The sequence below is a fragment of the Bidens hawaiensis genome, unplaced genomic scaffold, assembly GCF_021521415.1.
Source record: "Bidens hawaiensis isolate Kalapana, Puna unplaced genomic scaffold, B.hawaiensis_p1.1 tig00009824_1, whole genome shotgun sequence".
NCBI classification, from domain to species: Eukaryota; Viridiplantae; Streptophyta; class Magnoliopsida; order Asterales; family Asteraceae; genus Bidens; species Bidens hawaiensis.
The window spans coordinates 568,470-588,600 of NW_027491734.1; the positions used below are offsets into that span (position 1 = coordinate 568,470).

The 20,131-nt window shown below is 33.4% G+C and overlaps 1 protein-coding gene and 2 pseudogenes across 3 annotated transcripts; all 3 read right to left on the bottom strand.

Annotated features, from left to right (window-relative positions):
• Positions 1–5,137: 5,137 nt before the first annotated feature.
• LOC143533616 (protein SEMI-ROLLED LEAF 2-like) lies at positions 5,138–12,061 on the bottom strand. Its single transcript, XM_077028334.1, has 19 exons — positions 11,447–12,061; positions 11,260–11,334; positions 11,068–11,183; positions 10,857–10,971; positions 10,650–10,778; positions 9,954–10,001; positions 9,666–9,844; positions 9,380–9,576; positions 9,006–9,298; positions 8,775–8,924; positions 7,701–8,075; positions 7,465–7,611; positions 7,315–7,390; positions 7,108–7,235; positions 6,089–6,286; positions 5,876–5,992; positions 5,731–5,811; positions 5,525–5,653; positions 5,138–5,437 (listed from the first exon to the last, which is right to left on the bottom strand). Exons 1-19 carry the CDS (start codon positions 11,588–11,590, stop codon positions 5,309–5,311), a joined length of 2,826 nt encoding a protein of 941 aa, XP_076884449.1. The 5' UTR covers positions 11,591–12,061; the 3' UTR covers positions 5,138–5,308.
• A 1,862-nt stretch (positions 12,062–13,923) lies between these two features.
• On the bottom strand, positions 13,924–16,516 carry LOC143533626 (zinc finger AN1 and C2H2 domain-containing stress-associated protein 13 pseudogene; annotated as a pseudogene). The gene is made up of 3 exons (XR_013135392.1): positions 16,472–16,516; positions 15,649–15,789; positions 13,924–14,763 (listed from the first exon to the last, which is right to left on the bottom strand). The product of XR_013135392.1 is annotated as a zinc finger AN1 and C2H2 domain-containing stress-associated protein 13 pseudogene (transcript).
• Positions 16,517–18,112: 1,596 nt separating this feature from the next.
• Positions 18,113–19,778, bottom strand: LOC143533600 (small ribosomal subunit protein uS5x-like; annotated as a pseudogene). The gene is made up of 2 exons (XR_013135387.1): positions 19,240–19,778; positions 18,113–18,442 (listed from the first exon to the last, which is right to left on the bottom strand). The product of XR_013135387.1 is annotated as a small ribosomal subunit protein uS5x-like (transcript).
• Between the last annotated feature and the right edge of the window lie 353 nt (positions 19,779–20,131).

Here is a 20,131-nt window from a genome sequence, read left to right on the forward strand (position 1 = left end):
TGCCACCATATCATTGTTGGAATTAATTACCGAACGTCCTTAATTATATGTGACGTGCGGTACAAGGAATGGGTCTTTGAGTGCAGGTAAAGTTAGTTAAGGATAAGATATAATTATCAAGTTTGGATTAATTATCTGAATCAATTGTTTTATTAGCAATCATAGTTATAGTCTAACACGTATAGGTTAGGTTATAAATACCGAGTTATGGTATGGATTGTAATCTAAGTTTTTGAGTTATTTTTCTTGGATTAATAAAACATTGGATTTTTATTCCAAAATATCACAATCGTTAATAACATGATTCTCAATTCACCAATCATAAAGTTATAATCTTTAATGAAAGAACATGTAAATATGTGTACCGTTGTTTACAAACCCTCATGAACGCTCGTTTATGTTTATTGGTTTAAGTTTGTTTGTTTATGTTGATTAATATATTCATTAAACTATATAAAATGAATGTCCGATTTAAACTATATAGGCCCATTAAAATTTAGTCTAGTTTTAGATCCAACACAGTGTTGGTCAAATATACTTTTAATTGGTTTGATATCACTTAAGTTTGTTTATCTATGTTCAGTTATATTCATTCATTTACGTTTGTGAACCATTAATTTATATTCATTTATATTGATATCACTTAATGGACTGGTCCTCCAATATTTTTAAAAAACTTGTCGGATTTTGACACTTATCTGAATTTTATTGGCCGGAGGATTTTTCCAGATCTCGTCTCCTCAGTCCAAATTTGATGGGCTATTTTGGGAATATGTTGAAATTTAGGGCTACTTTAGACTTTCTCTTTCCTAAAAGGGTCATTTTAAGAATTTTCCCAACTAATAATCTTAAACATATATAAACGAAACCTTTAAAGCTCTTTAGTTACTTTTTACATTCTCTCAAGCCACCAGATTGCTTTATTTGTACATGGAGGCTTCTAATGCATTTTACCCGAATTCATGGGTATGAGTCTCACCAAACCCAGATAACCATTAAACGGGTTATAACAACTCATTATATTAAAACTAACCTCACAAAATATATGATATGCAAATCCTATAAAATAGGGATATAGTAAATAGTAAAATTAATATCTAATTAAAAAAAAAGAAACAAAGATATTATATTTAATTAAGAAACAATGTTATAGTAAAAAAAATAAACGGATCATAGGTCTCACCAAACCCAGATAGCTTTTAAGCGGGTTATAACATCTTATTTATTTGTGAAACGCTTTTATTATCAAACTATAAGTATATTATTTATTTTTCTACAATAGATAAAATTAAAATAAAAATATATATACAAATATTAGAAACGCAAGTTGAAAACACCCCCGTAATACAGTGGGATAAAACTTAGTATTAATGATAAACATGGCATAATATAACGATTATAGATGGATATTATTTTCCGGAGTTAATTATCTAAACCGCCAAAGTTCAAATATAAGTTTAGCTATTTACTTAACCTCCAATATTGTGATTACTAATAAATCTAATTCCTATAAGTAACCCTTATCAAATCATAATTCTGTTAATCATCTATGGCTTCTTCTTCATACGGTGTTGTAGACCGAAGTGCAAGGACTTACACAATCGTAAATGCAGAATCTAGAGATGATCGCGTGGATATATTGATCTACGTCAAGCCGCCCTCTCCTGGTGAAACCTGGCAAATAGTGGAGATCCATAGTTACTATGAAGGCATTAAAACCGAGTTGTTCGAGGACGGCCCCCCTTATAAGATTCTTTGGTTGATATTCTCATCGGATAAGGAGTCAGTACTTACTTCTAGATATGTGTACTATGATACAAGTGGTCAAGTGTTGGATTATGTTGAGACTGAAGACAATAGTCAAGAGGCTATGGAGCTGGCAAGCTTTGTATTGTATTCTGGCGGCATAATTAATGACTCACCGAAGGCGATTGAAGATGCCGTGAAGATAAGTACATTTGTTATTTGTTAAAGATGAAGATGAAGATGAAGATGAAGATGGTGATGATGACGACGACGACGATCAACGGCGGACCCAGGAAAAAAAATTCACAGGGGGTGGAAGAGGGTTGGTGTCAAAGTTTTATAAGGGTTGTTCGGGATTTTAACATATATATACTTTAAAAAAATATTTTCACAGCGGTCAGCCGACACACGTCTACCACCGTTGATGATGATGATGATTACGACAACGAGGATAACAATGATGAAGAGATTTGTGTAATTTGTCTTGACGAGTACCAGCAGGACCGTATGAACGTCGGAACACTACAATGCAAACATAGGTTTCATGAGGAATGCATCAAGAATTGGTTGAAAAGGAATAACTTTGGATGTCCAATTTGCAGGGAACTAGTTTTCAACTTATTTATTTGATTTATATTCACTTAGTTTTTAAGTTGCCCATAAAAATTCTGCATGTGTTACCATCAAATGTTGAATTTACAAAGGTTATTGTCTGAACTTGTGTTTATTTGGCTTAATTGAACATAACTGGACCGAAATACGTTGTACTAGAAGTATGTATATATAGCACACACTCAAAAAGATGTTAGTGTTAGATTGCATGATATAAAGAGATGACCATCTGAACCTGGGAATATGTTTTTTAGTTTTTTTTTTATTCAGGTTGATTATTAGTCTATCTGTCTATGGTTTCCCACTCTTGCTAGAATTATTTTTGTATAAGTAGTTTATTTGAAAGAATGGCATAAGTGCTTATTTGAAATCAACAAATTTGGTAATTATGTAATTTTTTAATAAATTAGGTACGTGTACTTGAAAAAAGTTGTTTTCATATTTATAAAGGTAATTAGAGATATGCATGAAGAAGCTAAAACAAGTGTTCGGATGCCAATGGAAGATGCAAACTTCTTCCCCGTTGAGGTGGGTCTCTACCCTTTAACATGACCCATTTAACACCTCTATTGTTGATAATTAATATACAGTTTCCGATCATGATCCAAAAACTAAAACATGTTATAATTATTTTTGTATCAACACCAATATTATAGCTCAATAGTAAATTTGAAATATATATTTGTGTGTATAATTTATAATCAATATATTTTGTGAAAACATGAATAACAAAACTTTGAAAATATTCTAAATCACTGATCAACAGAGATAAGAAACCGACATAGTAACAAAATCATTAAATCACTACATCACTAGATTTAGCCTAGAAAATTGGTGCTTGTTGTGGATGCTCTAAGTTGTAACACACAATGCATTTTGAATTATTAAATTGGCTTGCATTCACAAGCTTTACAAACCATTATTGTTCTTCACACTTGATTAGGTTATATGAAAAACCCCTAGAATCCCAAAGAAGAGAAACAATCATGCAATGAGCCAATGAGTATGATAAGAAAAAGTCAAAAAACATAAAGTCCCATAAATAAGAAAAAAATTGAGTTTTGTTAAACGAACCCCCTTCTATACGATTTTTCATAAATGCACACCCCCTTGAACTTAGTAAATCAATTACCATTTACCCTTAACATTATTTACATACATATTAGTCTCTCCAACATTTTGTGTCACTTAATAGTTTCCACTAAATGTATCAAATTAAAAACTATTTGTTATTATTAATTATTTTTATTATCATTGTTAATGTTATTAATATATATTATTTATCTTAATGGTATCAATATTAATATCAGTCTCTCACACAAACACATAGCTATATATAGTTTTATAAATATAAAAATGCATCGACAATGATAATAATAAATAGTATTATGATCAACGGCAATAAACACAAAAGAAGAGAAACAAGAAAATAATACAAATAAAAATAAAACGTTATAGATATAAAAAAATAAAAATATAACTTTTAATGAGAGACCACAAAATTTAAAAAATGTTAGAGGGTGGTAATATATCAAATAAATTTGTTAAAGGAGATCAAAGTTGAGGAAAAGAGTGTATGTTTAGCCTTACCCTAAATATATTTAATGCAATTTAAAGAATATTAAGTTAGCAATTGACTGTAAAAAATGTGTCAATTAAGTGGCACAATAGTTGTCCAAGTTTCAAGTAGCACAAACAAATTTTTGTTTATTAGAGTAAGGATTTTTCATATATATTATGTACTTATTGCTTGAAATTTATTTGTATTTTTATCATTTGTATTTTCTCTCAACCCAATAATAAACAAAACACAATAATAACTAAAAGGACAATAATTTTTTTTCCTCAACATTGTGTGTGTGTGTTTTTTATTGGAACGAGGAAGACGGGAACATTTTAGTTTCTTTTACTTTTTTCATTTTTTTTAAATATTTTGAGTTATGTTTTTTTTATTAATTTTGTAAGGGTTTTTTTTAGACCATAAATCCTTCTCATTCTTTCTCATTTTTGTCCTTATTTGTAGAATAACTTGACCCTATTTGTGTAAGTTAATTATGTAAACCGCCCAAGTTTAAAATTAAGTTAAGCTTTTACATAACCTCCAAGATGATTCTACTGATAAACCTATTCCTGCTTATAATCCATGGTTCTTGTTCATATGGTATTGTACACCGTAGATCAAGGTGTTTCATAATCGTAAATGCAAGATTTAGTGATCGTGTGGATAGATTAGTCGATGTCAAGCAAGGTTGAAACCGGAAACAGTGGAGATCAATAATTACTATGAAGGCATTAAAACCGTGTTGTTTGAGACGGACCCCCTTATACGATTGTCGGGTTATTAATCACATCAGTATTACTTCTAGATTTGTGTAGTATGATACAAGTGGTCTAAGTGTTGGATTATGAGAGTGAAACAGCTATGAATACGGCAAGGTTTGTCTTGTATTGTGGCAGTTTACGCAGCGACTTGCCGAAGGCTATAGAAGATGCAGTGAAGATAGGTACATTTGTTAAAAGGGACGACGAAGAGATTTGTGTTATTTGTCGAAAAAATTGGACCGAATACGTTGTACTAGAACCATGCATATATAGCACCTTCTCGATAAAATGTTTGTGTTAGAAAGCATGATATAATGAGATGATCTGAACTTGTGAGCATGTTTTTTAAAGCTTTTTAATTCAGGCTGATTATTTTTTCTTTGCAGAAACAGAGAAATTAGACTGATGATTTTCTTTTCATGAAAGATGAAACTGAGTTTGCATTTTTAGTCATGATATTCATGAAGTAGAGCATTCAAAAGTGGATTAAGACACGACTTGATCTTATTACTCAACGGTTTACATGCGCCTTCAAGAGAGAAGGCCAAAAAAAGGTATACACACAAAGTTGAAACCAAGAACTCACATTGCTTAAAACTTATACTTTCCAACTAGTAAACTCGTGTCATCATCTCTTAGGTGCGTTTAAGAAGTTATCATACGGACTTGCAGGTGGTAGCCTGAACGATGATTCAACATCGAGACTAAAGTCACCTGCTATAGAAGCTTCACTTTGTTTCATAAAAGTATTGCCAGCCTGTAAAAAACAACAATTTGTAACTTCATTAATTATTGAAGCTTTTGCATGGTTTTTAACAAAGTTCATATTTTAAAGGAGAATTACCGATTGGACTCCAATACTTTCATACGCGGGCCTTTGTTGCGTGCTCATCACATTGGTCAATTCCATGAAAGACATATTTGGTGTATTGCATACCGACATTCTACCAACTTGTTGTGCAGATTCCATAACCTGCACACAATTAATAAATCATGTAACTTTTATAGAAAAAAAATATAAGATAACACATTGGATTCCAAAACACTTACCGATGCCAACAATTGATCGGCACTCAATAGGTCTGAATTTGGTTTGCTGACATCATCATCGAGAGAAAAGAGTGGAGCAACCTAAATCAAAGCATATTAAGTAACCTTTTTCTATAAAAATCAGAAAATATTAAAGATCATTTACCTCATCTTTAGCGCGGCCCTTATTAAGTAACACGTCTATTGAGCCATAGTTCATTGGACACACATCATCAGGCACAAATCTGTTTAACAACTCTTCCTCAATGCTCGTTATTTGGGACTGCAAACATACAAAAATATAAGTTTCTAAATTTTAAGTATGTGTTTTATTAAATAAGGGATAATATTTATATTATATGAAATATGGAATATTTACCCCTATAACAGTTTCCATGTGTTTCACAATTCCAGCAGCTAATGATTCTGCTGACTGGTCTTTTGTGAGCTTAATTTCAGAAAGGGATATAAGAGCAGCCCTATTGTCCTCTTTAGAACCATAACCGTTTTCAGTTTGACCCGGTTTAGATACAACGGTCAACTTAAAATCATCAACCAAACGCAAATACGGATCAACCTGCCATCATATCATAAAGCTAAAATCTTTAATAAAAGAGCATGAGCACATGTACAATTCGTTCATTTATGTTCGCGAATGCTCGTTTATTTTAACTTGTTAATTTACTTTCATTTATGTTCGTTAGTTTACGTTTGTTCAGGTTGTTCGTGATAAGAATCCGATTCTGGTTAATGGCAATGGAAATTGAAATTGGAAAAAGTAACATAAATTGTAACTAGTGTAACTAGAATTGATATGAAGAAGATGACCCAATCGGATCTTACAGACTCGATAGACTAACACCGAAGTGTTCCCAGGGCTATGCCCTTTCTCTATGGTAAACAAAGAGCCTAACAAACTGAATAATACTCTCCCAGCTTCCTAAGAAGTTATTGATACCTATTTATAGTATATAAGTTGCACTGACCCCCTCCTAAAATAGACAAATGACATTTAGACTAGAAACTAGGTTCGATTCTTATCAGTTCGTTTATATATTCATTAAACTATATAGGCCCATTGAAATTTAGTCTAGTTTTGAATTTTAATAGCCTTTTAGATCCAACACATTGTTGTTCACGTTTACTTTTAATTGGTTTGATCTCACTTATGCTTGTTTATCTATGTATTACGATCGTGAAACGTTCATTTATATTGTTAACGAATGAACATAAACTAAGATGAACACTTTCATTTTCTTAAGAGAACATCGAACAAGACAACTATGTTCGTTTAATCGTTCTTGTTTGATTTGTGCGATTAACGTTAAACGAACGAACACAAACATGCTCCGTTTGTATTCGTTCGTTTCATTTACAGGCCTAAATTTATTCACATACCATCTTCTTAGCAAGTGTATCCTTGGCAAGTTCAACAAGAGGAACAATAGCAAAAACTTTCCCTGAAATGATTATCATCGAGGTTGCTAACGTATAAAGTGATCGTCTACGAGATGGTGCAAGTGATCCTGAAAATACCATTAAAATAATATTATTATGTAAATAACTGCAGCCAAGAAAATAATATAATATTGTCTGCAAACGTGCCTCCTTCGTCGAGAGAAATACTCAGCAAAGAAAATGCCAGCTGGAAACTTCGAATTAACGCCTCACGGCTCGAGTTCTGCACAAATTCAAAAGTATAATTTAATATTATATATTCATTTTATATTATTAAAGTAATATAGCAGATATTACCTTCCCACGAGAGAATAACAAGACCAAACTGTAGGTATGAGCAATGGCTTCATAATTTTCTGGCGTGTTATCAGGGGAGATTGATTGTGCCCAAATTGAAGATAAAAGTATGGATATTTGATGACTACTGAGTCTAAGTGTAGCGTCCTATATTTTTTAAAATAAAGATGAATTCCAAGAAAAAGAAATTTGAAATTTCATAAAATAAAATGATAAATATGTCAAAATGAACTTACATTGTCAGTCTTTCCAGCTTGAGAAACTGGAATTTTCATGCTATACGTTCGGCTATAACTTGACTTGATTCGATTCAGTGGACCACCATTATTGATTTTCGGTTCCCCTTTATTATTAACTTTATCTTTACCGAAAGTAGACTTATCCTTTTTCATTTTCTGCATTAGCGCAGCTGAAGAAGAAAAGGCTGAAACGTTTCTCGATAGTGACCTTTGAAGATTTTTGGGATCACGTGCTATGTCAGCACTTGGTTGAGGACAAACAGATGATGGCACAAGGACCACGGAAAAAATACGGTGTGCTACGATTCGATTTTCATTGTCTTGATGAACCATTGCGGGAAGTAGTTGATGAAATAGTGATTCGGGAAATGCCTAAGCATAAATAAATCAATAATATCAGAAATATATAAATATATATATATATACATACATATGCATATAAGCATTTAGATAAAAGACTATCAATATTATACATTTTAAAAATAAATCTTGAAAATATTGTAATCTACATGCATTCTAGTTCATTTATATAATAAACAGCAAAAGCTTTGACACAGTTCTCCTAGTTCTCAGCATATAATTGGTTCTGAAATGATTGCACTCCTCTATAAATACACACACACACACACACATATAGGGTGAGGTTCATTTCAAAACAATAAATTAATCCGAGAACAAAAACAACAAACCTAAATCGCTTACCTTTTTTTATCAATGTTACAGTTTTATTTAAAGTTTTTTACTTTTTACATACAAATGTGTATTGTGTAAATAATATACCATTAAACTAATTTGTTCACATGTTTTTTTATAACTTTTAAACGTTTACCTACATACATATATATATATATATATGAAGAGAGATGAATAAATATCGCATTTCACCACTTTCTTATATTTTAAACCTTTTTAAGATTGAAAAAATGGATGATTTAGTTTGTTCTTCGTGTTCTTGCAAAAAACAATACTTTTGTCTAGATCCCTCCCCTACACACACACACACACACATATATACATATATAACAAAAGGTGATTGAATATCACATAAATTTATATAAGTAGTGTTCTTGCCTTGTTGTTATATGCCATATGTGGCAATGAGGCTACAACTTGAGCCGTACGGTAAACAGCAGAAACTGTCGTTTGTGCTATAACTTTAATAGTGGATAAGTTTTCCAACATGTCAGCCATGATATCAAAAATCGGGCTAGCATCACCCACCTGATTCATCAACAAAGATTCAAACTTTAGCAATATAAACGAACGGGTATACCAACAAAACAAATTTCAGTCAAGCAGAACCTTTGAAGATAACTCCACAAGGCATTCATCAACAGAGTCTTGAAACTTTTTGTTCCATTTCATCACTTCGACTCCAAGGTTTGTATCGACTAAAGAATGGTAGATGGCTCTCCTCAAATGTCTAACAACATCATTTACCGCGCTGACTATCGCGCCAGATGGTTTTATCCTTGTTTCTTTTGCAAGTGAGGTGGTAACTTCTAGAATGTCAAGTTGCATGTTAGGTGGTTTAATGACATTTTTGTTATCAAGATGTTTGACCAATACAGAAAGCAGAAAATGCATATTTTCTCCTGAAAATATATATAATTTAGTCAATAACTGTCAGTAGTTAAAAAAAGGGCATTAAATGGACTCTATGAAGCTATAAGTACCAGATTCGTCTATTATGGCTTGCATGTCTTTTAGTACCGGTAATGCAACCCCTCGTGAAGCGAGCCATAGATTCTCATTATCAAAACAACGGAACAAAGATTCAAGAATTCGGCGCATGGTTGTAGCTTCTTTGGCTAACTTAGCCATGTTATGAAGACACACACGGGACCAAAAGCTAGGGTTTTTAGCATCCTCTCTGCATTAAAGAAGAAATGAATGAATACAAATGAACCAATGCAATATTGATTATTAGATTTATTTAATTATAAGTTGCAATAATCTTACAGTGTCACAGTGACTTCACCCTTTTCATTAACAATTGTTTCCCAAGATGGAACTTTCATCAAACCATTTGGAGCAATGTTCATTTCACTTTTAAGCACGTCTTGTACACGACGGCTCTGGTTTGGATTGTATGAGTCCTTTTGTGAAGCTCCATAGTTTTCCAAAACTACCGAAACAATCTATGTAATATAGATGAAAGACATCACTAATAGGGTTTTAATTCATATGCTTTTGTACACTAATAAATAGGTCATTCTCTCACAAAGATAATTGTAAGAGTATGCTTACATTGTCGAATGCTGGTGACATATATGAATATCTGCCCATGAACCAAACCTACCAAAACAAAAAGAATAATAAATCAACAAAAGAAAAATAAATAAATAATAAGATGTTACATATCCTCTTTGTGTAGCATAAAGAAAAGGGTAGATAATCCTTCACTTGGTTATTATTATCTACCATACTAGATGCATGTTAGATAAATTATAATAGTTGATCTGGGTTATGTTTTATCTCAAGCACGTGTTGAAAATTACCCATCGCATATTTTAATGCATACATAGTCTCAAGCACATTTGGTGAGGATTTGTGCTACCTTATTCATGTATCTCTGCTTTTTTATCTGTTATTACTATAGTTTTCTCACCATTATGTGTTATCAGTAGTTTACTTAAAAATGCTTGTGGGCCAACCCAATCTTGCCCGATCCATCCAATCCACACTTATAAAGTGTCCGTTTTGACACATCTGGCCCATCTATTTTGCCACCTCTATTGGTAACTATCTTGTGATACATAAAAGCGACGGGGAAAATAATATCTAACTTAATGTTGTAATTAGAATGGAGGGGAAGCATCAATATATACAAGAAAGATACCAGAAACCTAACTTAGGCCTATGGGCCATAACTAATAAACCCTAATAATAACACTAATAACTATAATTAACAATTAAGTTATAGATCGAGTTTAGAACAAATACCATAGAAGAAAGGGCTTGCAACCCAGCTGAACGAAGCGGCTCCACTCTCTCATCGGCCCCAACTACTTGAGATAATTGACAAAGTTTAGGTATAAACTTTTCCAAGCTAAACATGTAACTCCCGTCTTTCTGAACATCACAAAACGATAAGCATATATAAATTAAATATATAAACAAGGAAATAAAAAGAAAATAAAAGCTACATGCCTGACAGTTTACGAAGTCAAATAGTGTTTGACATCCTATAATTTGCATTTCGTCTTGTCGTGTCTCCTCCAATAGAGTGTGCATGATATTTAGCAGACTATTAGCAAAAAGAGGCCTGAACACATAAACACAAAAAGATATTATTATATTTTTACTATTGCATGAAATACTGGAAAGAATACAAATGTACAATATATATAATTGAACTCACATTTGATCCTTGCAGGAAATCAATAACTTCCTGTATATACACATGACAATTCTTACACCTCGAAAGTTTTGATTTCTTAATTCCTTGTAACAGCGTTGCTCAAGGGTGGTGTTGATCTGGGGGTAAGATTAGAAGTTAACAAAAGGGCATTTTGGGAAATTATATAACTTTCACACAAAATTAAAAACGTGCCTTTGGTATCCTCAAAGGGTTTCTCACAGCATATTCACAAAGTTTCGCGATCTTTCGATCATTCGGTTCTTCATCCTTTCAAATTCCAAAACAAAACACGGTGCATAAGCATGGTCATACAAGACACATTTTAACAAACATATACTAAAAAATTTGAAGGAAACATATAATATATACGGGCACTAACCGGCGCAGTAGGGAATATGTCTGCAATCAGTTTCTTGTACCTCTTCACAGGCTGCCGGGACCTTGTTCTCAATCCGGGGCAGAAACAGCAAAGGGCCCCACACGCAGGCAAAACTTGCCTTGATATCACCCCGGAACAACTCATATTCGGTATTTAAATTACAACAAAGATAATAATAATTATAATAATGTATTATAATGTATACCAACAAGGTAAAAAAATCATAAAAAAAAAAAAAGAAATCAGCTTTCTTCCCTTCCAAACCACGAAGGCCTCGCAATTCGAGAAGGGAAGATAAGCTATGAAACTAAAAGAGGGGTACTTCTTCAAATGCCCCACCAGCCTGCAACAAATCAAACAAAAGATCTTAATAACCCAAATCAAATTCACCCCCAATCCATCACAACAACAAAAATTTGAAAATAAAAGCTGTAAAATTCAGTCGGGCATTTCGTCGAACAGGTGGTGTGCGTAGATGGTGTTCATGATGATACTCAAATCACGATCATGGAATGATGGAAACAAACAAAAGATATGAACTAGCAAATCAAATTCACCCCCAATCCATTATAACAGAAATATTTGAGTCAGGCATTTGGTCGAACAGGTGGTGTGCATAGATTAGATCATGGGATGAAATGGGTGACTGATTAATATTATTATTGATGTAATTACCTTCAAGTCGACGCCTATACGGAGAGAGGCAAGAAGGCTGGTTAACAAACGTCAAAGAAGAATAATTTGGACGAGGATGTACCAAATCTCCAAAATTAGCTTCACCATTCTTCTTATGTGTCTCTTCCTGAAACCACTCACCATTCCTGGTTTCTCTCTTGTTTTCTTTTTTATTGTTCACCCAAAATATTCACTTATTCATACTTGTCTCAGAACATAGGATATATGAAAAAATAGAGGGAAATATTATTTAAAATGTATTTTGTGGGGACCACATTAAGTAATTTTTTTTAATGTATTTCATACATAGTACTCCGTATCTAAGTTAGTTTTTTTGTTGGATATTGGATATACTCGCTAGATTGTTAAAAATTAGATTTTAAAAATACATTTTTTACTATTTATTTTTGTATAACTTTACACATACCAAAGTTGCATGTATGTTGTTCTAAGATGTGTGTATATGTTACTACTTTTACTTTTACATGGCATCTTCTGTTAGTTGTAGTTTTCTAATTGTGCAGTTTGGAAACCATTGCTAGCACTATAAATTTTGGTATTATGCGTTGTATGCAGGCGTTACCTAGAGTCGATGGTTTCACCGGAAGTAAAGTCTTTGACCATTATTGGTGTTTATTACTAATAAAAATAAATATTAGTGGAAAGCTATTTACTCGATTCCTAAAACCAATGGAAAACAAAATGTTTAATGATATGAATATCATATAAGAAAAGGGTTAAAATAAAAATACATAGTTTTGTAGGAAGAGTATGAATAACACAAAATTTAAAGTTAAGAAACTATGTAGCATAAATCCATAATCCTAGGAAACTATTTGGTAGTTTAAAAACTGCCAATCTTAACCATTAGATCATAAATCCAATGGCCTAGACTGATTCTTACTATTCCTAAAAAAACTATTTCTTTTTATTATAACCCACCCCTATCATATAATATCATATGCACGTACACACAAAGATTGTTGTTAATTTTGTATCAAGGTGTTATTTGATAAATTAAAATTCACTTAAGACAGCTAAATAAATATAATATACACAAAATTAATTATGTGACAGTTTAAGTGCACATAGGCCACTAACCAACAGAGGTCTAAGGACAACGCCCGTGTTTAGTAGGGTCCAACGGGCTACCCCTGGTGCGGTCCAAGTCCATGGCTGGGGTTAAAAAATAGATTTCTTTTTTTGTTATGCATTGAAAGTTGCTTCGGAATCACAAAGTTGTTGAAATTTTTTTGAATTCGATCATCAAAATTAACTATGTTCTCGAGTACCACAATCGTCTTCATAACTGAATATGTTATTTAAAACTAAATTTGACCAAAATTGATTATTAGATTCAACTTTGGATTATAAAATTAAAGTTGATTATTAGAACCAACTTTGTTTTCGGAACTTAAGTTGTTGTAACTATTGTTGTTATGATAGTCATAAATGCTAACTGTCATGGCGTTTCATGAAGGGTTACGATGGTTCATTGCACATGTTATATAAAGAAAACATTGGTCTCATTTCACTATCGAGTTTTAACATATCTGAAATTCACATAAAATATCTCATTCTTTGAGATTCTTTGAGAGACTTTATGTCTTATCCAATTATTGATTTCATGTTATGCGAAATATTTTAATCTAAAAACGATTGCATTATTTAAAAAGATATCATGTCAAGAAGAGATCCAAAAACACTACACAAATGTTAGTGCGCAAACAATTTCAATAAAATCGGTTGCAAAATGGTTCGTTCATAAAGTCACTAAAAGTTGGGTCACAAGAGTTAAGTGTATAATCAATCATTTTAAACATACATTTTCAAAAAAGTGCATAACAATAAAAAAAATATATAATGAAACCATCTAAGCTTTAAAAGTAACCCCGATGTTCTCTTTCAACATGCTCCACAAGCCAGACCAGGTCACGAAACCCCTTACTACATTTCGGGCACACGTCTAACGTCGCTTTCATCACACCATTCTTCTCATGAATTTTCTCCACGTGATCGATCAAATCACCAATCCTAGAAAACTTCACGTTACAAGTCGGACACACCTCCACCTGACCACCCGTGCTCGGGCCCGTACTTGGGCCCGAGCCTGTCCCAGTGGTCCCACCTTGACCACGGCTAGGGCCACTCAGTTTAGCTATTCCAGCTTCAGCTGAGGCCTTAACAGACGAAGCTGCCTTATAAAAATTTGTAGACCATTTTGATGAAGATGACGATGCGGGCCCGGATACATGGGTCCCACGTTTTGGTGTCGGGTCTTGTTTGGCCCGCCAAAATGGGAAAGAAGGTTCGGGCTTTTTAGGACCGGGACAACTGTGGTCGGGTCCAAACCTGTGTTTGAGGCAGTGATCAATGGTGCAGTCACGACATTTGATTGTGTTTGAGAATGTTAAGGTTTCTTTACAACCGCGAACGGAGCATTTCTTTTTGTTGGTGACTTTGGCATAGTTTGATGGGTCACAATCTGTATTAACATGCGACTCCCACGTGATGTTTGGATCTTGATCAGGGATTAAATGAACCCCTTTTGCACAAAGCGGGCATACGACGACAGTGAGGTCGTTTTTGCTGGCATTGGGACATTGATGCGTACTGTAACCCCGATGTTCGAGACAAAATACCTGCAGAAATGTTAATAAACTCCGAATTAGATTCTCTATCTCAGAAGATTAAGTGTACTATTATTATTTCGAGCTCTATCACTACCTTTTGTTATCCATAGTTTACTACTATTGTTAGTATTTTTTTATATTGTTTTTCTTACATATACTTAATGTTATTTTAAGTTGTAAGAAAAAAAATGCTTTTTAGAGCCGAAGGTCTCAGTTGGAGCAGGCTTTGAACCTCCTAAGATAAACGAAAGGTTTAACCTCATCTCACCCTCCTCAGACCCTACTTTATGAGTAGGATTTTACTCAACGAGTTTTTTGTTTGTTAGTTTGTAAGACTTTTTAAAAATGATAAAAGATGATATATGAATATAATGCATATCTATAGTTGTGTATTGGGACCCTACTTTATGTGCATTCCAAACATGAAAAATTAAAAATAAAGCCAATTTCAAGTTCAAACCAATGAACCAAAGAACTATTAAACAGAAAAACCCGAACCATAGAAATTTCAAACCGATCAAATTGTTCAGGCGGTTACATCGGCGTTCTAAACCTTCCCTTAATTTGCATTATGTTTTATCTCTAAGTCAGATAGATGTGTTAGCATAAAGGATCTAACCTTAACCACAAATAAAAACCTGGCCCTAAAAAATGAAGGTTTATCCAAAATATATATTTTTTTATTTTCCTAAAAAGAGATGTAGATAACCAACCCCCCCCCCCCCCCCCTAATTAGTGATTTCATAAACCCTAAAATTAACAATTTCAGCAATATAATATAATCAATCACCACATGAAAATACATAGCGACTAAAAATCCCATAAACTAAAACAGTTTGAGAGCAGTATAGCAAGATTAATAATAATAATAATAATATAAAAAAAGAACAGAACCTTGTGGCAGCAATCGCAGGTGAAGGGAAGGAAATCAATGAGCTTGCAATCGTCAACGGAGCATTGTTTCCCCAAGTTCGGGATGGCCTTGGATTTGATCAAGGTTTGGTTTGGTTTGGTATACGCGTTAAAAGTCTTCGTCTCACGGCGGAATGAATGAAGAATATTATTAACACGTCAAAGTCAAACTTACAACTCGATCTTGTCGACTATTATTTGGTGACAGTCATATATAAGTTTACTACTTTCAAAAATTCTATGATTTTAGAATAGTGTTACATATTCTGTTTTAAATCAAATCGGTTAAATAACTTAAATCAAAACGCAAACTAAAATGCTTAAAACGGAACTAGGTTATATACTTCGGTTTGTTTTAAAGTAAAACCATCAGGTGGTCAGTTTTAGAAAACTCAATCAGGTACAAATCGAGAACTTGAATTGGGTTAGAGATTTTTCTGTTTATAATGTTAATTAAACATTAATACAACAATTATAAAGCCGTTGACCCAAAAACCGAAACGACTAAAACTTGTCTTGTTAAATTAGGCTATCTTTTTAACGGAATAAGATTCATTTTTCAAAATAAGGAACCCAGATCAATGAACCATGGTGTCGATTGTTTGATTTTCCCATAGTTTGTTTAATTTAAATTGATGTGTTGAATATCTATCAAGAATAAATAACACATGAAAATTAGCTTGCTAAATCAACTATCACTTTTTGAAAATATTTCATAAATAGTGTCACTCAGTCAGATACATAAATTTCATATAGTTGACCATTTGGTCTAACGGTACGAGAAATGAAGGGTAAAGCTTGGAACCATTTGGTCCAACAGCTCAATCCCTACTCCAAGGTGTTTTACCATAGTTATGTGGGTCTATCTGAAGCTAGGTGACGCGGTGGTGATCAATGCACTGATATACGAGCTTCCCCTAGAGGGATGTACAAGTGTATCCCTCTTCATTGTGGTGGTGCAACTTTGGTCAATCGACTTCACCGTCCAAAAAGAAAAGATACGTAAATTTCATAAGAAAACGAGTATAGAATACTTTAAAGCTGTAAAAGAAATTGGTGTTCATTATATAGGTTTGCCTTTCAGTATATGTACAAAGTTATATTCAACTTTGACGAGCAAGAAACTAGAAGATTTCACTACGAACTTTCCATTTCAAACTGACATTATTGGTTGATGGTGTGTTTTCAAAGAGGTGTACCCAATGACAATACTCTTTTGTCCACGGACGTAAGTTGCAATAAGGTTGAAAATGTGGTTAGTGCTGTAAACGAACCGATCGAACACAAACAAGGTCTTGTTCATATTCGTCCGTTAAGAAAATATTGTGTTCACGAACGGTTCATGAACACTTACCGAACGAGATTTTATGTTCGTGTTCGTTCATTAAGAAAATTAATGTGTTCACGAACAGTTCACGAACACAAATAAAATCAGTAGAGGCTAGAGAATAAGACCGATGTATTCATCAATGTAAATATTGAAAGCCCATAAATGAATCGAATGAACGAGAACCAGGGTAAATTCGTGTTCGTTCATTTAACTTTATAATTAATCGAACAAATATTTATGTTCATGTGCGTTTATTTAAAAATGAACATTTGTGTTCGTTTGTTTAACATCTAAACAAACATAACTAAACAAAGATAACAAACATAAATAAACATATATGAACCAATGTGAATGAATACAAACAAACATAAACAAACTTAAATCTGAAAACACATAAATGAACACAAATTAACAAATATAAAACCTTTAAGCAGATGACATATCCAGATAATATTTAATCATTTTCTATCAATACATAAACGAACGTTCATGAACATAAATGAACGAACAGAACATGTGTTCATGTTCGATCATTTATTTAAACGAACACAAATTTTGTGTTCATGTTCGTTCCTTTATTAAATAAACGAACATAAACGAACTTCCCGCCGAACGGTTCACGAACAGTTCACCGAACGTTTGGTTCGTTTACAGGCTTAAATGTGGTTAATCATTTGAGTTTAGTATGCATTTAGCTCAAGCTTGTCTCGTCAAATGGTCATGTAATCATGTTGTTTGTTCTTGAAAAAACTTATATGGAGAAAAAAGAGAGATGTTTAGTTCATTAAGACCGTCTAGATTAATCTTTGCACAACCGTGAGGCCAATGTAACCAGCCATCTTGCAAGTTAGTTTAAACTATAAACAAACTAGAAGACAATACAAGCAACTGAAAGCATAATATAGAAGAACTACTTGTGTGGATGCACATAAGTTTATGATGCCTTGAATAGCCAATGCGTCCAAAGGCTTTTCCTTTACCCTCTGCCAATGGACATCCATCCCATTGATAATTTAAATAATTTTCACTTTCTATTTAAATAATATGTTATACATAAACAAAGAGCATATATAACATTTAAAAACATGAATAGCCTCAATATAAACACATGACACGTAATCAAGAAAAACTCCATGATATTATCATCATAAAATATGTTTGCATTTCAAAAGCCAAATAGAGTAATACTCAAAAAGAAAAGAATAACATAACATGAAACCAGTATCTGCGACAAAACATATTCTAAAAACATAACATACTCACCAAAATTCTAGAAAATTCTTAAGCAGGAATATCAGCAACATCTTCAACATAAGTTATTGCCTTTGCGGTTGGCTTTGCCAGCAAGTCGGTGTACTCTTGGAATGGAGACCTTGAAAACCTTGTTTCTCTCCAGAAGTCAGGGGTCAGAAAACCATAAGTCTTGAGAAGACAATCAAAAGTTGCCTGCAAACAACAAATTACTAGTGTTTAAAATTTCTTATCAACACATAATGCACAAAGATGTTTAACTAAATCAATGAAAGTCCAAAAAAGCTTTGCTATATAGCATAAAATCCTCTACTTTCAAAAAAAATGTAGCAAAACTCTACATGAAAAGTTATAAATCAAACCAAGCAAAATGTAAGCATTCAACTAAAAAGATAAATACTTCAAAAAAAAATGCATAAAACAAGTTGATTTACTAAAAACAGAATTACAAATTTTGTCTTTTGAAACATAGCAAATTTATGAACTGGGTCTTTTAAATTGTTTGCTTTTACTCTATGTCCTTTATACGATAAATTGGCTATGTCAAAATAACAAAATTTGTAATTCTGTCTTTTTTAAAAGATCAATACTTGACAAAAAACAATATTACAACATATATAACCCAACTATAACCCAACTATCAACATATATCAAAACATTTCAACAAACAGTATTCAAAATATTTCTTAAAACAATACTTTCATATTTTCAGTGCTTAAACGCAACATAAAATTACAAAAATGTAATCAAACTGTATGGTCAAATCTAAAATATACACATAAGTCGTACATTGTACAGAACAATACTTTTCTTACTCCACTTTGCATATACTTTAAATTTATCTATTCAGTTTCACTACATTTTTATAACCTTACCTAACACTTACAACACTACAAAAATAAAAGTATGCTCCATGTTTATCACTTTATAACAAAAAACAAATAAAACAGTACCAATAAATAATTAACAAACAAAAATGTTTAATTATATACCTTGACAAAGTTCCCGAGCGTCTTAGTCGACCCCCTCGACGACGTAAACACATCATCAATCCCCGCAAACTGCAACACCTTCTTCGGGACCCTCGCGGCCACAATACCCGCACCACGGGGCGCCGGGACCAACCGAACCGTAACCGACCCACATTTCCCAGTGACCTTATTCCCCCAATACCCTCTCCTCACCGGAATCACCGACAACTTAGCCAAAATAATCGCACCCCCAACCCCACATGCCCATTCCCATCACCCACCACCACAAACGCCTTGAACCGGGTTCTCTGACCAGCCCGGGTCTGTTTCTGAACCGGCATGATCTTCATCACCTCGTCCTTCAGCCCTGGGAGGATTTGGTCAATGATTTGATGCTCCTTGACTGGAAGTGAGTTGAGGTAGATCTCTTCTAGCTTTGTGATCTTGCCGTCTTTTACTAACCGGCCGAGCTTGGTGACGGGTACCCATTTCTCCTCTTCGGCGCCGCGGTCGCCTCCTCTCCCGCCGAAGCCTCTGCCGAATCCGCCTCTTTCTGCCATGATTGGTTGGTTGATGTTTGGTTGTTGGAGTGAAGATGGATTGCAGGTAGGAAACCCTAGGATAAGAAATGTGGAGATTTATATGTGGTGGTGAAAGGTATGCTAGGGTTGGTGAATTGGGTAAATGGGCCTGAAATTGAGATTGGGTTGGGTTAAGTTTTGGACACGTTTAACTTTATGTGTGTTTTAGTTATAAATTTTAGAGAAAGCCCAATATTTTGAATGTGCGTTCATGGGCCCATGGCTCCTTGTGCCTTGAGTTTGGTGTATAAATTGGGTTTTTCAAATACATGTGATTAGATATTGAAAAATCGAGCATTGGTCATATCCAAGTTGGATTGGGTTCAGGTATT

Bases quoted from the DNA above. Each gene is read 5' to 3' on its own strand.
- LOC143533616 (XM_077028334.1), bottom strand. From the start codon at position 11,590: ATGAGTTGTTCCGGGGTGATATCAAGGCAAGTTTTGCCTGCGTGTGGG. The intron at 10,779-10,856 runs GCATGTAGCTTT...TGTGATGTTCAG, and splicing joins TTGACTTCGTAAACTGTCAG to AAAGACGGGAGTTACATGTT. The intron at 5,654-5,730 runs GTAAGTGTTTTG...AATTGTGTGCAG, and splicing joins CCGATCAATTGTTGGCATCG to GTTATGGAATCTGCACAACA.